At 44.6% G+C, this 17,985-nt stretch overlaps 1 protein-coding gene across 2 annotated transcripts; it reads left to right on the top strand.

Annotated features, from left to right (window-relative positions):
* Window positions 1-12,228: 12,228 nt before the first annotated feature.
* Window positions 12,229-17,405, top strand: LOC126092526 (uncharacterized). Of its 2 annotated transcripts, XM_049908154.1 has the most exons (3): window positions 12,229-15,591; window positions 15,676-15,875; window positions 15,981-17,405. In XM_049908154.1, the coding sequence occupies exons 1-3, from the start codon at window positions 15,557-15,559 to the stop codon at window positions 17,303-17,305; spliced, it is 1,560 nt and encodes a 519-aa protein (XP_049764111.1). In that variant the 5' UTR covers window positions 12,229-15,556; the 3' UTR covers window positions 17,306-17,405. The 2 variants fall into 2 exon arrangements, with proteins under 2 accessions (XP_049764111.1, XP_049764110.1); XM_049908153.1 differs by having other exon boundaries at window positions 12,229-15,875.
* Window positions 17,406-17,985: the final 580 nt, after the last annotated feature.

Below are 17,985 nucleotides of genomic sequence, written 5' to 3'. Positions count from 1 at the left end.
ACACACACACACACACACACACACACACACACACACACACACACACACACACACACCCCCTGCGGGTCCGGGGATTAGAATAGGCCCGAGGTATTCCTTCCTAAGAGGCGACTAAAAGGAGTCCATCCCCCTCACGGGGGTAGTTAGCGCCTATGTCCGGAGACGGACGGTTCCACGACCTATAATTGTGGTCTCTTTGGTTTTTCACTTCTCGTTTCTTCCTTCCTTTGGTTGGTTCCTTTTTTTGCTATTCTCCACCTCACTGTCTTCCTTACTCTTTCCCTTGACTTCTTCTCCTTGCCTCCTCAGGTCTCCGCCTCGGCGTTTGAGACAGTCTGTCCTCTTTCTCCCTCTCTCTCTTCTTTTTCCTCTTCTTCCTTCCTCCCTGTGCGTGCCTGAAGGCCGACACACGCGTTCGCATGCGTAGCCGGTGACGGGGTAACGCGTAATTCCCCGCCCTGGGTAGACATGTAAGGCACGTGCGTACCCCCTGGTAAAGGCCAGGCCCGGGGAGGGGTGATTGCCTGAGCTGATACCTTCTGACCATGCCGATTGGTCCCTCCGTCTGTTTCTTGGGAGGTGTGACCTGAGGTGTAAACATTCACCTAAGGCGGGAGTGCCCTCTGAGAGGGTCCCCACAAGGAAGGCACGCGCCATCGGAGACGCTGGCAATCATGGGGGTTTCCTCCGCAATGGATTCCACTCCATCTCTCTCGACTTCTGCCCAAAAACGGAAACGTGACCAGCCACCAGTGACAAAAGTACTACCGCCTGCCCCACAGTTCCTCGTCGTTTCTCGATCTGAGGACGGAAAGGACTTTTCCTCTGTCAACCCTTTCGTTATCCAGAAGGGCGTAGATGCCATAGCCGGATCTGTCAAATCTTGTACCAGGTTGCATAACGGTACCTTATTACTAGAAACTGAGAGTGCCTTTCAGGCACAAAAACTGCTTCGGGCCACACTCCTGTACACGTTCCCTGTCCGGGTGGAGGCCCACCGAACTTTGAATTTGTCTCGTGGTGTAGTCTATACTAGCTCCCTCTACGGATTGACTGACGGGGAGATTCAATCTTTCCTCGCTGAGCAGGGCGTGACGGCTGTCCATAGGGTCATGAAAAAGGTCAACAATGACCTTGTACCGACCCGGACACTTTTCTTGACCTTTGATAGTGTTAAGCTGCCATCGCGCATCAAGGTGGGCTACGAGGTTATTTCTGTTTGCCCCTATGTCCCGAAACCTACGCGCTGCTACCAGTGTCAGCGTTTCAATCACACTCGACAGTCTTGTTCCAATGCGGCTAAATGTGTCACTTGTGGCAGGGATGCCCATGAGGGTGACTGTCCACCTCCGTCTCCTTGTTGTGTGAACTGTCAGGGTGACCATGCCGCATCCTCCCGCGACTGTCCTGTCTATAAGGAAGAACGCTGTATCCAAGAAATTCGGGTCAAAGAGAAAGTGTCCACCTCGGCTGCTCGCAAGCTATTGGCTAGTAGGAAGCCCACGCTGCTCCCAGCGGGAAAATGCAGTACTGTCCTCGCCTCTCCTCGGACTACCAGGGAGGTGGCAACCCAGACATGCAATCTGACCTTCAGCACCACGGTCGTCCATTCGGCCAGTGCTAAGATCGCGCGGTCGACGTCTCCTCTTCCTCCCATCACCCCACATACACCAGCCCCTTCATCAGCTTCTGCTAAGACGAAGACCCCGAAGTCAGATGCACGGGCCTTCAAGAAGGAGCCATCCCGTGCAGACTTCCTACGTACCTCGACCTCCCAGCCTTCGACCGGTACATCCACCAAACGTCCTTCCAAGAAGGCTCATAGGAAGCACAGTTCTCCTTCTCCGCCACGGCGCATTTCTTCTGCGCCACCCAGCGGTTGCCGCCCCAGGCCGTCATCCGTTTCGCCTGGCCGCACCGCTGGTAGCCGAACATCTGGCCGTTCACCGGCGGAGGAGGCTCCCCCTCCCGGCCATCCTCCCAAGATGGCCGACGAACCTATAGACCCAATGGACGATGACTGTCCGCCTACTGATAGCGGCGGCAGTGCTCGCTCGAAGCCAGGCCCTCAGAGGCCTTCAAGGTGACCCCTTCTTTCATCTTCCTTTTCTTACGATGGCACTTATTCACTGGAATATTCGCAGTATTCGCTTCAGCCGAGAGGACTTGAAGTTGCTGCTCCGCTTGCACCGTCCGCTCATCGTAGCCCTCCAGGAAACGAAGCTACGCCCATGCGATCAAATTGCCTTGGCACACTACACCTCTGTGCGTTTTGACCTACCCCCTGTGGTAGGTATCCCAGCTCATGGAGGGGTTACGTTGCTGGTCCGGGATGATATTTACTACGATCCCATCACGTTGCACACCGGCCTGCAGGCAGTTGCCATCCGCATTACTCTCCCCACTTTTACATTTTCCATTTGTCACGTTTACACTCCATCGTCATCTGCCGTTACCAGGGCAGACATGATGCAACTTATTGCTCAGCTACCTGCACCATTTTTGTTAACTGGAGACTTCAATGCCCACCATCCCCTTTGGGGCTCTCCGGCATCCTGCTCGAGGGGCTCCTTGTTAGCAGACCTTTTCAACCAGCTCAATCTTGTCTGCCTCAATACTGGCGCCCCTACTTTTCTTTCGGACACATCTCACACCTATTCCCATTTAGACCTCTCTATATGTACTCCCCAACTTGCACGCCGGTTTGAGTGGTATGCACTTTCTGATACATATTCGAGTGACCACTTCCCGTGTGATATCCATCTCCTGCAGCATACCCCCTCTCCGTGCTCCTCTAGTTGGACCATCTCCAAGGCAGACTGGGGGCTCTTCTCTTCCAGGGCGACCTTTCAGGATCAAACCTTCACAAGCTGCGATCGTCAGGTCGCACACCTCACGGAAGTCATTCTCGCTGCTGCTGAATATTCCATCCCTCACCCTACTTCTTCTCCACGTCGCGTACCGGTCCCCTGGTGGTCCGCAGCATGTAGAGACGCTTTACGTGCTCGTCGACGTGCTTTACGCACCTTTAAACGCCACCCTACAGTGGCGAATTGTATCAATTATAAACGATTACGTGCTCAGTGTCGTCGTATTATTAAAGAAAGCAAGAAAGCCAGCTGGGCTGCTTTCACAAGCACCTTCAACAGTTTTACTCCTTCTTCTGTTGTTTGGGGTAGCCTGCGCCGGCTATCTGGCACTAAGGTCCACTCACCAGTTTCTGGCTTGAAGGTCGCGAATGACATCCTTGTGGCCCCCAAGGCTGTCTCCAATGCCTTCGGCCGCTTTTTCGCAGAGGTTTCGAGCTCCGCTTATTACCACCCTGCCTTCCTTCCCCGCAAACAGGCAGAGGAGGCTAGGCCACCTAACTTCCGCTCCTTGAATTGTGAAAGTTATAATGCCCCATTCACCATGCGGGAACTCGAAAACGCACTTGGCCGATCACGGTCCTCCGCTCCAGGGCCTGATTCTATTCATATTCAGATGCTGAAGAACCTTTCTCCTGCGGTAAAGGTTTTCTTCTTCGTACATACAATCGCATCTGGATTGAGGGACATGTTCCCGCATGCTGGCGCGAGTCTATTGTTGTCCCGATTCCTAAGCCGGGGAAGGACAAGCACTTGCCTTCCAGTTATCGATCTATCTCGCTTCCAGCTGTGTCTGTAAAGTGATGGAGCGAATGGTTAACTCTCGATTGGTTTGGCTGCTCGAGTCTCGACGCCTACTTACCAATGTACAATGTGGATTTCGTAGGCACCGCTCTGCTGTTGACCATCTGGTTACCTTGTCGACCTTCATTATGAATAACTTCTTGCGGAAGCGCCCGACCGCGGCTGTGTTCTTTGATTTGGAGAAGGCTTACGACACCTGTTGGAGGGCGGGCATTCTCCGCACCATGCATGGGGCCTTCGCGGTCGCCTCCCTCTTTTTATTCGTTCCTTTTTAATGGATCGACAGTTCAGGGTACGTGTGGGTTCTGTCCTGTCCGACACCTTTCGCCAGGAGAATGGGGTGCCACAGGGCTCCGTTTTGAGCGTCGCTCTCTTCGCCATCGCGATCAATCCAATAATGGATTGCCTCCCAGCTGATGCATCAGGCTCCCTTTTCGTGGACGATTTTACCATCTATTGCAGCGCGCAGTGTACACGTGTCCTGGAGCGCTGTCTTCAGCGTTCTCTTGACCATCTTTACTCCTGGAGTGTCGCCAATGGCTTCCGTTTTTCTGCCGAGAAGACAGTCTGTATTAACTTCTGGCGCTACAAAGAGTTTCTCCCACCATCCTTACGACTTGGTCCCGTTGCTCTCCCAATCGTGGAGACAACCAAATTTTTAGGCCTTACATTTGACAGGAAACTTAGCTGGTCTCCACATGTCATATTTGGCCGCCCGTTGTACCCGTTCTTTAAATGTCCGTGTTCTCAGTGGTATGTCGTGGGGAGCGGATCGAACCGTCCTACTTCGTCTATATCGGTCGATCGTCCGCTCCAAGCTGGATTATGGGAGCTTCGTATACTCCTCTGCACGGTCATCCATCTTACGCCGCCTCAACTCCATACAACATCGGGGTTTACGACTTGCGATCGGAGCATTTTATACTAGTCCCGTAGAGAGTCTTCATGCTGACGCTGGCGAATTGCCACTCACCTACCGGCGCGATATACTGCTTTGTCGGTATGCCTGTCGGCTACTGTCAATGCCCGACCATCCGTCTTATCGTTCCTTTTTTGACGACTCTCTCGACCGTCAATACGGGTTGTATGTCTCTGCCCTGCTATCCCCTGGATTTCGCTTTCGTCGCCTCCTTCAACACCTTAATTTTTCACTCCCTGCAACCTTTCGAGTGGGCGAGAGCCACACGCCACCTTGGCTCCAGGCTCCGGTCCACGTTCACCTTGACCTCAGCTCGCTCCCAAAAGAGGTTACCCCCGGTTCGGTCTACCACTCCCGTTTTGTGGAACTTCGTTCGAAGTTTATCAATATGACTTTCATTTATACAGATGGCTCTAAGACCAATGACGGGGTCGGGTGTTCTTTTATTGTCGGGGCACAAAGTTTCAAATACCGGGTCCATGGCCATTGTTCGGTCTTCACAGCTGAGCTCTTTGCCCTCTACCAGGCTGTTCTTTACATCTGCCGCCACCGACATTCTGCTTATGTCATCTGCACTGATTCCCTGAGCGCCATCCAGAGCCTCAGTGATCTGTATCCGGTTCACCCTTTTGTGCATCGGATCCAACGCTCTCTTCGGCAGCTGGTGGACGTCGGTTAGCTTTATGTGGGTCCCTGGCCATGTCGGTATCCCTGGGAACGAAGCTGCAGATGCCGTGGCCAAGGCTGCGGTCCTCCAGCCTCGGACAGCTTCTTGTTGTGTCCCTTCGTCAGATTTTAGCAGGGTTATTTGTCGGCGCATTTTCTCGCTGTGGCATGCCGATTGGGCTGCCCTTACAGACAACAAGCTTCGGGCCTTGAAGCCTCTTCCCGTGGCTTGGACGTCCTCCTTACGCCCTTCTCGGCGGGAGGAGGTAGTTTTGGCCCGGTTAAGAATTGGACACTGCCGGTTCAGCCATCGCCATCTGCTGATGGCTGCGCCGGCGCCGTTCTGCCCATGTGGGCAATTGCTGACGGTCCGCCACATTTTAATGTCCTGCCCGGTTTTTAACGCACTGCGTCTCGATCTTAACCTGCCATGTACTTTAGATGCCGTTTTAGCGGATGACCCACGAGCAGCTGCTCGTGTTCTTCGTTTTATCAATTTGACAAACCTCACTAAGGACATTTGATGATGCTGTTTTTTAATCCTATGCCTGTCAGTCTGTCTTTTATCGTGTTTTCCCTTTCAGTTGTTGTTTTAAACTTGTGCCTCGCGGTGCATTCTTAACGTAGTCAGGGCGCTAATGACCATTGAAGTTGTGCGCCCTAAAACCACAAAAAAAAACCACACACACACACACACACACACACACACACACACACACACACACACTGAATGCCTCAGCCACACTGCCACTGTCTGCAATGTATTCCAGTGGACAGACACAGTAATGAATTTGAAAGCTCAAAATAAATTTGCTGAGTCCAGTCTTATTTAAACGCTGTCAGGACACTGATGTCTCCTTTCTAGAGCAATGTCTGCACCTGCAACCTACAGTATGGTGAGTCCAGAAAATTTGTTATTAAATGTATGGCAGAGCGCTTTGTGTACTGTGGTTTTTGTAAGGTGAATTTTGTTACAAATAAAAACTAGGTAGATTTGTTACACTTCAGAGGTAATGGGAGTCAAGATTGGCTAGTACATTTTACATGTTCGCAGTGTAACTTAGAACATCATTCAGTTTGTGTACAGCATCAGTGCCAGTGGTATGTTTCATATATAAACACTACATGTATACAGCTAGGCAGTGCCAAGAGTCATAATGGTTATTGCCTAGATGTAAGAACTAAGTTAATGTGTTTTATTTTGTCTGTCTTGTGAGTATTAGTGTTTCAAAATGAGTGTCAGGAAGGACAAGGCTTCGGCGGAGTCAGAGACACAAGGTGTGTCAGAACCAGAGGCAGTTTGTGTATTATCAGAGAGGTTAGCACAAGTGGCAGCAATTAATATGAAGTTAACTGGTCTAGTGAAGTTGCAGTCGCCACAGTGAGGTATAGATTTGTCAGCCGCAAGCATGTGTGGGAGGCCTAAATAATTTGGCAGAGATGGAAGAATGGTCTGATGCAGAACTTTTGAGGATAGCAAAATCGAGATTAGCAGAAAAAGCAAAAATTTATGCAGGGTATATGGAGGCTCTCAAGGGAACTCAAACATGTGATGAATTTAAGATGAGGTTAGTCCAGAGGTATACAAAGCAGAATAGTGACAAACATATTAGAGAACAGTTGGGATGGTAATGATAAAACATACAGATTTGGTGGTAGAATTTGCAGACACAGTAGCAAAGATAGGTGGGTGTGCTTATAAGTTGGGACAAAATACTGTGGTAAACAAGGTGATCATACAAGACTCTGAGCAGAAGGTGCTTGACAGATTTTTAAGAGAATTGCCTTCAGAGATGTCAAGACAAATACAGACAAGGGATCTGACTGTGCACAGCTATCAGATTAGCAATAGAATATGAAGAAACTGACACGTCATCCAGAGTGCAGGTTAAACAGGGTTTCCACCAATATAAGATGTTATTGGTGTGGGCAAATGGGGTATGTGAGGAGGCAATGTCACCAGTTTTGGGACAATGGGAGTAGAGGCAGAGGTCACAGTAGTTTCGGTGGTAGAGGACTAGGTAAAAACGAGACACTAAACACCAAAGGGAACCCAAGGTCGACCTACAGTCATTCCCAGTAAGGTTAGGTGTCATGAAGTCATATGCAGAGGTGGGTTGAGTAATCAGAGGAGTAGTAGGAAAGAAGAACTGCAGGATATTGTTGGACACAGCGGTGCATGTGTTGGTTGCCAGTGGTGATAGTACAGCTGACGTGGAATGAGGGATAAAGATGTCACCCCATTGCAGTCGGTGGACGTAGATTTTTGCCTGGGTACAGTTCAGTTCAAACAAAGTGTAGAGATTATGCTACAGATGAGTGAGGGCTGTGAAAGGATTCTGGGGTGGGATTCTTATATCAGCATTGTGCTAAAATCAGTCTTCGGCACCATATGATGGAACTTGAAGGTAAAACGTTTCAGTAGGGGAAACTGTTGCCAGTGTAGCAATGTCACGAAGTCAGTCTGTCACGAATGGCAAATCATTTAAACCATCATCAATCACACTAAGCTTCTGTTCACATGATTGTGCGCCTAAGGGTAACGGGAAATTCCTTTGGGTTAATGTTGAGTTGAGCCTAGCTTACCCCGTAGGCAATTCGTGTGTGGTGCAAGCACTGGAAGTAAATGAAATATTGGATCAGGTGGGTTGATTACTAAAGAGAAGTGTTGTATGTGTATGGGACGTAAATGGTACCTGTATTTGTGAATAATTTTAGCGTTGTGGGTTAATGGTTAACGAAGCAGTTGGTCAGTGATGTGGTTATCCTGAACAAGGAAGAGCTCAGACACAAGTGGTGTCGACCATGGACAAACTCCAAACACCATTGAAACTGAATTACAAGGAAAGGCAAAGCATCTAAAGGAAAGTAATGCAGAATGACTGGGAGAGTTACTTGTGGAGTGTAGAGATTTGTTTTCTTTTCCCCCAAAAGAGCTGTTTCCAGCTACGCATATTACGCAGCACCAGATACCAATAGGAAAAAAGTGTTACCACAAACCATACAGAGTTCAGAGATACCTGCAGCCAATTCTGGAAGAATTTGTCAGCAGCTGAAGGATGGGATTAATTGAAGAGAGTAATAGCCGATGTGGAGGGGTTCCAGGGTTTGTCATACACAAAAAATCTGCAGGTGGAACACGGAGGTACAGGTTTTGTTGCGATTATCGACATCTGAATGCCAATACTGTAATGGGTGGCTTCCATTTGCCAAACATTACAAAAACCATAAACTACACTGAGGTGACAAAAGTCATTGGATAGCTATATGCACATATACAGATGGCAGTAGTATTAAGTACACAACGTAGGAAAGGCCAGTGCATTGGCGGAACTGCCATTTGTACTCAGGTGATTTGTGTGAAAAGGTTTCTGATATGATTGTGGCCACACAACAGGAATTAAGACTTTGAACAGAGAATCATAGTTGTAGCTAGAAATGGGATATTCCATTTCGGAAATCCTTGTTGTTGTTGTCGTCGTCGTCTTAAGTCCTGAGACTGGTTTGATGCAGCTCTCCATGCTACTCTATCCTGTGCAAGCTTCATCATCTCCCAGTACTTACTGCAACCTACATCCTTCTGAATCTGTTTAGTGTATTCATCTCTTGGTCTCCCTCTACAATTTTTACCCTCCACACTGCCCTCCAATGCTAAATTTGTGATCCCTTTATGCCTCAGAACATGTCCTACCAACCGGTCCCGTCTTCTTGTCAAGTTGTGCCACAAACCCCTCTTCTCCCCAATTCTATTCAACACCACCTCATTAGTTATGTGATCTACCCATCTAATCTTCAGCATTCTTCTGTAGCACCACATTTTGAAAGCTTCTATTCTCTTCTTGTCCAAACTATTTATCGTCCATGTTTCACTTCCATACATGGCTACACTCCATACAAATACTTTCAGAAACGACTTCCTGACACTTAAATCTATACTCGATGTTAACAAATTTCTCTTCTTCAGAAACGCTTTCCTTGCCATTGCCAGTCTACATTTTATATCCTCTCTACTTCGACCATCATCAGTTATTTTTCTCCCCAAATAGCAAAACTCCTTTACTACTTTAAGTGTCTCATTTCCTAATCTAATTCCCTCAGCATCACCTGACTTAATTCGACTACATTCCATTATCCTCGTTTTGCTTTTGTTGATGTTCATCTTATATCCTCCTTTCAAGACAGTGTCCATTCCATTCAACTGCTCTTCCAAGTCCTTTGCTGTATCTGACAGAATTGCAATGTCGTCGGCGAACCTCAACGTTTTTATTTCTTCTCCATGGATTTTAATACCTACTGTGAATTTTTCTTTTGTTTCCTTTACTGCTTGCTCAATATACAGATTGAATAACATCGGGGACAGGCTACAACCCTGTCTCACTCCCTTCCCAACCGATGCTTCCCTTTCATGCCCCTCGACTCATAACTGCCATCTGCTTTCTGTACAAATTGTAAATAGCCTTTTGCTCCCTGTATTTTACCCCTACCATTTAGAATTTGAAAGAGAGTGTTCCAGTCGACATTGTCAAAAGCTTTCTCTAAGTCTACAAATGCTAGAAATGTAGGTTTGCCTTTCCTTAATCTATTTTCTAAGATAAGTCGTAGGGTCAGTAAGACACGCAACACTGCATGAAATAACCACAGAAGTCGATGTGGTATGTACAATAAGCTAATGGCACATCATCACCTCTATCAATCCTGGGCTTGTGACACCATATTGGTTGGGGCCCGTACAACTGGAAAACTGTGATCTGGTCAGACTACTAAATGGCTATGTTCAGCTGCTTGGAGATCATTTGCAGCTATACAAGGATTTCATGTCCCATGTGACAATGATCATGTCATTGAGCCACAGTTATTCACGATTGGTTTGAAGAACAGTCTAGACAATTTGAGTGAATGATTTGGCCACCCAGATTGCCCATCATGAATCCCATAATTTATGGGACATAATTGAGAGCTCAATTTGTGCACAAAATCTCGCATCTGCAACACTTTTGTGATTATGGATGGCAACAGAAGCAACATGATTCAATACTTCTGCAGGGGATTTCCATTGACTTGTTGAGTTCTTGCCTCATTGAGTTGATGCACTATGGCGGGCAAAGGTGGTCTGACGTGACATTAAGAGGTATCCGATGACTTTTGTCACTTCATTGTATTTGGGCCTGTGCAAGTATTATGGACCTAAGGAGTGGCTACGATAAACTAGAAGTTGCTCCAGAAGATCGACCAAAAACATTTTCTGCACTGTGGGGTCATTATCAGTTTAGGCCACTGCCTTTCGGATTAAAGAATGCACCTGCGCTGTTTCAGAGACCATTAGATGGAGTTCTCAGAGAACTGGAACCATGACAGTGCTTGGTGCATTTTGACAATATAGTTATCTCTGTGCCCCTAAGCAAAGTGTTCCTGAGATTTGAGGGCAGCAAATTTAACGTTGAGTATGGTAAAGTGAGGCTGCCTGGTTAGCCATGCGGTCTAACGCACTGCTTTCTAGGCGGGAAGGTGTGCCGGTCTCCGGCACAAGTCCTCCCGGCAGATTAGTGTCGAGGTTTGGTGTGCCAGCCAGTCTGTGGATGGTTTTTAAGGCAGTTTTCCATCTGCCTCGGCGAATGCACGTGTTGGTTCCCCTTATTCCGCCTCAGTTACACTATGTCGGCGATTGCTGCGCAAACACTTTCTCCACGTACATATACACCATAATTACTCTACCATGCAAACATTTGGGTTACACTGGTCTGGTGTGAGAAGTTCCCGGGGGTTTCCACTGGGGGCCGAACTGCAAAGTAACCCTGGGTTCGGTGTGCAGTGGTGTACCATTGAGGGCTACTGCGGGATGAAGCCTCTCCGTCGTTTCTAGGACCCCAGTTTAATAGACGATATATATGCACAATGGTAAAGTGTAATTTTTTGTTGGAAGAGGTGGCATACTTCAGTCACATAACAAGTAAGGATGGGGTTAAGATAAACCCTGAGGTTGATTAAAGCTACAGGTGAATTTTCTGTGCCTGAGTCAGTGAACGAACTAGTCATTCATTGGAGTCGCAAATTACTACCTAATATTCGTAAAGTAATTTCCAGATGTTGCCAGATCTTTGACACAACTACTGAAGGAAAGTTCAAAATTTGATTGGTCAGAGTTTAACATTTTTAAATGTTCGGATAATAAGTTGCCGTCTCTTTATCTAAGAATAGATGATGAATGCAGCGAGCCGCTCTCTCTGTGTAATGTCTTGTCTGTATAGACGTGTATCTGTTGCATTTAAGATCCCTTCACCTTCACACATAAATCTATACAGTAAAGTAAGGCCTCTTGGGTGATCCATGATGAGACAGGCGAAAAATTAGACTAATGGAGGATTATTAGTATTATCTCTATTTTCATTTGCTCTCTCTCTTTCTCTCTCTCTCTCTCTCTCTCTCTCTCTCTCTCTCTCTCTCTCTCTCTCTTTCTCTCCTTTATCTATGTACAGTTTTTAATATAATATTTCATTACGTGAAATCAGCCAAATAGAATCTTTGGTGGAGTCCTTCATCTTGGTAATCAGCGGCTGGCTTGCTGTAAGAGATCTTTACATTTATTATTACTGTTAAACACTGCAGTCAATCAGGAGAATCAATAGTTTGGACAATTTGTTCCTTTTACGAAAGATTGCGAATTCCAGATGTGTACGAAGCATTTTTGGACGATTTAACACAGACTCAGTGACTGCAGGCTCTCTTCGACACAGCTGAAACTTCCCCACTAATTACAGGGCCAACATGATCATCAAATGATTCAGAAAAAACTCATTCCTCCATTCACTCCAGAACAAAAAAGTCACAAACTTTATTTATGGAGGAAATTGTGTATTAAATCCATCTCCATTACATATCCAGATCTCCGGTGATTCCACACCTTAATTATTTTCCTTTTACAGTTTCTTTCTCCTCAAACAAACCGCTAGTGGCACAAATGTTAATTGGCTCGCTTTAGCGAGAAGAAAAGCAGAATATGTATCTCTCAGAAACACGTCAATCCCTCAACAGATACTCCAGAAGCTGTCCTAGTTACCACTCCAACAACCATGGAGAATGCATAAATGCATCTCTGTTATTTCAAAGAATAAACACACTAGAAAATACTTTGGCGTCGTCGAGCTGTCGCCGCATATATTACAAGAAAATCAGATCAGATAACTTTTCCAAAGTGAATGAATGTGGATTGTTTGATTGAAAATGATTAATTGGTGCGTGGTAGAGGGTATTTTCTGTGGGGACATTACAAGAGGACTGTCAACATGCCTACGAGAGGCTGAAAGAAGCTTTATTATCAAGTCCGACATTAGTGTTCCCAGATTTCAGTGAGCAATTTATTCTGTCATGTGATGCATCCAACCATGCACATGGATGTGTGTTGTCTCAAGAAATAGAGGGCATGGTGCACTCGTAGCCTACACATCAAGGCAGGTGAACTCAGCAGAGAGGAATTACTCCATGATGGAAAAAGAGATATTGAGCCTTTTCTACAGAATCACCCACGTGTTACCTCTACAGGAAAATTTTTTGAGTGATAACATACTGTTCAGTGTTGAAATAATTGCTGGGAATGAATGACCCATCTAGTAGGTTGACATGGGTGGTAAGACTGGGTGAGTTTGATTCTGAGACCGTACATAAGCCTGGAAGGAAACATAGGAATGCCTTAAGTAGGGAAGTAGCAGTGTTGCAAATTGGTGGTAATGAGTTTAAGGAATGGCAGACACTGCAGAAGATGGGTGACGAGTGTAGTAAACAATCACAGTTTTCTATGCACGATGTGTTGCTGTACAGAGAAACCAAATTGGGGTCGCAAGTAATAGTGCCAGCAAAGCTGCAGAATAGAGTGCTACAAGTAACACATGAACATGCCCTAGGAAGTCATGGATTATGTAGGTCTCCCAACAGGAGAGCAGCGGAGAGGAATTGGTTGAAGAATAGGAAGGAGGACAGGAACCAGTATGTGGGGAATTGCATACCATGTGCGCAGAGAGCAGATTTGTGTTGAATGAGAGTACCATTGCAGAAATTACCATTTGAATTTCTTGGGATTGAGGTTTTGGTCCTTTCAACATAACACCTTTACTGAATAAGTATGAACTCACAATTATAGAGCATTTTTTGAGATATTTGGAAACGATCAGTGTCAAACCAGCAGGCAGCAACCGTGGCACAAGTGTTAGTAAACAATTGGATACTGAAGTTCAGGGAACCTGAAGTGATGATAATGGTTCAGGGAAGCAACTTCGTCAGATCTGTTCAAGGGATTATGTAAGCAGTTATGTGTCAAGAAACTGAGGACAAATCCACTACATCCTCAAGATAATGGAGAACCGAAAGGGTCCATAGAACTGTAGAAATTATGCTAGGACACTATGTGGATGCATACCATACCAATTGAGATGTCTGTTTAAGGTATGTGGTCTCCGTGTATAACTCAAAACGACACACAAAAATCAGGGTTGTTGTCATATGAGGCAGTAGTGCTGTTCGACATGTTGAAAAGTAAGAAGGGGAAGACAGGAGAATCTGTTAATGAGTTTTCAAGGATGTTAAGAGAAATTTGTAACGGGATGTGCAGTGCGAATACATGGGCACTGGAAAAGCAAGAGGAAGCAGTCAGCCAGAAGCAAGAACACTGCGTTACAAGGTGTCAATGAGTGATGCTATTGTCTTCATACTCTCTACAGGGGAAGACAAAGGAATATTTTATGAAGTATCAACAACCATATCAAATAGTGGGAACTACAGCATTAGTAAACGGCAAGATTCAGTTGCTGGTGAGAATAACAATTGTGGGATGTTTGAAACCTTTTCGAGGTAGTCTGTAGATTTTCCCAGCAACTGGAGGAGCAGACTGGAAAGGGAAACTGAAAAAGAAGGTGCAGAGCAGCAAACAAGAGATTGTAGGCAAAGCAATGGTACGAAGCCTGTGTGGGTTAAGACCTCGGAGATCAGAATAAGTGAATGTTTCTATTAGATGTAGGTGTAGTATAAGCAAAGAGAGCGGCAGTGGATTTTAGGGGGAGAAAAGGGTAATACGAGGTGAGATTGGAAAGTTTTAAGAATGGATACACTACAGCTTACTGGTATGGCGGGCAGGTACACAGGGGGTGGCGAGTGAGTCATTTCCTTATCCTTGGATTCCCTCTGACCGGAAACTGCGTTTCCTTTATTCAGTTTATTGAGGCAGCTGGTTGAATGCGGGTCTTTTAGGGCTTGTTGCTGGATTCTGTCTGCGTGAAAATGGACATAAAAACGGAGCAACGAGATTGTGTGAAATTTTGTTTTAAAACTGGGAAATCATCTTCTGAGACTTACAAACTATTAAAAACAGCTTTTGGAGATAATTGAAGGGCTTGGAGAGATATAGTCATAAGCCACAACTTTCACGAAATTGAGTTTTTCATGTTGCGGCATTCTTAACAATGTCTTCTTCACAATGAGTTGAAAAAGTTCAGTGTTACTGCAACAGATGGCAGACTATGACGGAGTGCAGTTCTATGCTGTGCCATTTGGTGGTAGTTTCAGAAGTTACACAGTCACAAGCCACGGCAAAATGGCGGGTGGGTCAGGAACGTCTGAAGCGTCTTCGGGCCTTCAACGAATATTTGACACAGACAGTACTGGAAGTGAAGAGCTTTACCCTTTGGATCCTGACAGTGATGAATCTTGGCATCCATTCACCAGCAGTTCCAGCTCAGATGATGTTTCGGTAAGGAAATAAAACGGTTAATTTCTGGTGATTAATTTCCTGTGGCTTGTGACTTTGTTTCTCTCAACATTGGCAACGCATTTGACAGCCATCTTGTGTGTTAATGATGAAACTTGATGGGCACATTTATATTACTGCTTAATGGTGCAATAATGTAGTTTCAAAGGCAAAAGATGTGTAAAAAATATTTTCTCATTAATGTGATTTTAGCGAAATTTAATGTTTTGTGAGGCTTATGACTATATCTCACGCAAATTCTTAGACCATTTTGCTCTTCATGTTATACCTTGAAATAAGTAGAATAAATGAAGAATCACCCGAAGAACCAAAGCCTTCACGGAAAAGAAAGCGAAATATTGATCAGTGGAAGAAAAATAAAGTAGAACGTCGACGAAATGCTGGTCAGCATTATAAGTCCTTAAAAACCCACAAGACTGTTCAGGCTGGTACTATAGGAAGTCCCTGTACTTGTTCAAATAATGCTTCACAAAACTGCTTGCAGAGGAAGAAAACATTTTTCATTCATTTTGGGACAAAAGAAACTTTAATGCCCCGAATACTTACCTGATGAGCTGTATGAAAATGGAACCGAAAAAGTGGAGGTTTGTTTACTATTTGAATACAAATGGTTTAATATTTTGTACATTTATTTCATTTTGTTGTATTTGTCATAATTTCTTTCAAAGCTATCCAAAAAAGACTTCCAAGAAAATATCATCCAGGGATGTTACATTTTCTTATAATGTGGGGGTATGCGAAATAGAAGTCATGAACTGCCAGGAAGCTTTCCTAAGGGTTCATGGCTTACAGATACATGCACGAAAAGTGAGGAATTTTCAACATCAAATGAAGCAGGGATTTGCAGTGCCAAAAGAAGATGGGAGAGGTTTGTATGTTACTCTGTGCTATAAGTTAGTGATGTACTCAAACTGAGTACTATACAAATATTTCTATTAGGAAGAGGATATAAGCTTATCTTTTTTTCTTTCAGGAGAACTTGGAAACTACCCATATAAATTTCAAGACGAAGCTGTACAAAGTGTTAGAGAACTTCTCAACGCCATACCGAAATATAACAGTCATTACAGTAGGCAACAGAACCCCAATAAAGTGTATTTGTATTGTGATCTCACAATTGCTTCCTTTTTTCGAGATAAATACTCACAATACTGCAAAGAAAAGCAGGTTCCGGCAGTATCTGAAAGTAAATTCAGAGAAATTTTAGTATCTGAATTTAACGTAGGCTTCAAACTACCAAAAAGTGACACCTGTTCAAAATGTGATGGATTTCTAATTGCAATAAGTAACCCAGAATTATGTGCAGAAGAAGTCACAGAAAAGAAACAACAATATGAACTGCATCTCAAAAAGGCTGACAGAGGACAAAATGTGATTGCGTCTTTAACTGCTCTGGCTAAAGAAAATTCGAAAGAGCATCATGTGATAGCAATGGATATGCAGCAAACATTCCCCACACATAAACTAACAGTAGGTCCAGCATTTTACAAGAGGAAAATATGGACATACAACTATGGCATCCACGACTGTGGATCAAATAAGGATTATATGTTTCTGTGGAGCGTGGAAGATGGAGGACGGGGTTCAGATGAGGTTGGGAGCTGCTTATTGAAGTACTTGGAGATAACTAATCCCCAGACAAAACATCTCCACATAATCATAGACAACTGCAAGGGTCAGACAAAGAATTGGACTATTATTGCTTTGGAAAGGTCCCTTGTTGCTACCAAAAGATTTGATTCTGTCCAGCATTACTTCCCTGTGGTAGGCCACACCATGCTACCTTGCGATCGTGATTTTGGTTGCATTGAACGGTATGCAAGAAAAAGACGTCCAATAGTGTACACTCCAGATGAATGGGCAGAAGTAATCAAATCTGCAAGTCCAAAACATTTCATTGTAACTAAAATGGAAAGAGAAGACTTCAGAAGTTTGAAAAGCCTGAAGACATTGACCTCAAAACGTACAGAATCCACCTCTGGAAATCCCCACCATTTCAGTGAAGCTACTCAATTTAAGTTTGAGTCTGAAGATCCCTTCAAGCTAAGTGTAAAGCACTCTTATTCAGACATAGGAGCTTTCATGTCAGTGGATATTCGTGTCAAAAAGAAAGGAAGGCTAGTTGAATCAAATCCATATCAGCTGCCAATAAAGTACAGAAAGCCACTACCAATTAACCAGAAAAAAACTGGTGATGTACTGTCTCTTATGCCATACATACCTGCAGCAAAACAAGATTTCTTTCGGTCATGTACTGGAAATAACATGTACAATAATGAGGTAGAGGAACTTCCTTGATGTAACTGTATACATGAAAAAGTAATTTATACATCTCAGATACCTGATATGTATATATTAATGTGTAAAAATTATATATTCTGCTTGCTGTGTAAGAGTAGTTAAAATAAATCCTTACAAATTCATACATTATGTTTTAAACAATTTTTTGGGAGATATAGTCATAAGCCACCGTTGACTAATTCTTAATTAGAATCATTCTAAAATTAATATTTTACAGCGTGCACAGAGTTGACTATTTAACAACATGCTTCGCAAGTATTAAGCAAGTGTTTGCAGTAGATATAAGGTTTCTATTTTGTATTAAACATTTTCAGACCTCTATGGAACTTTAAACTCGCTGTATCTCAAAACTAGTTCGATGTGGCTTATGACTATATCTCTCCGACCCCTTCAATTGTATAAGCCAGTCAAATGTTTTTGTCTGGTTCAACAGATTTAAAAATGGCTGCAAATCATTTGAAGATGAGCCATGGTCCAGCTGTCCTTCCACCTCAAAAATGAATGAAAATGTTGTGAAAGTTCACAACTTAGTGTGCTCTGATTGTAGACTTACAATTAGGGAGATGGCTGATGACCTTGATTTAAGTTTCTGTGCAGTTAAGTTAATTTTAAGTGAAGATCTGAACATGCTTCTAGTGTCCGCAAAATTCATTCCAAAAGTGTTGTCAAGTGATCAG

Source organism: Schistocerca cancellata, chromosome 7 (assembly GCF_023864275.1).
Source record: "Schistocerca cancellata isolate TAMUIC-IGC-003103 chromosome 7, iqSchCanc2.1, whole genome shotgun sequence".
NCBI lineage: Eukaryota > Metazoa > Arthropoda > Insecta > Orthoptera > Acrididae > Schistocerca > Schistocerca cancellata.
This window is presented reverse-complemented; position numbering and strand designations above follow the sequence as displayed.

Bases quoted from the DNA above. Each gene is read 5' to 3' on its own strand.
- LOC126092526 (XM_049908153.1), top strand. From the start codon at position 15,557: ATGAGCTGTATGAAAATGGAACCGAAAAAGTGGAGGTTTGTTTACTAT. The intron at 15,876-15,980 runs GTTTGTATGTTA...TTTTTCTTTCAG, and splicing joins GCCAAAAGAAGATGGGAGAG to GAGAACTTGGAAACTACCCA.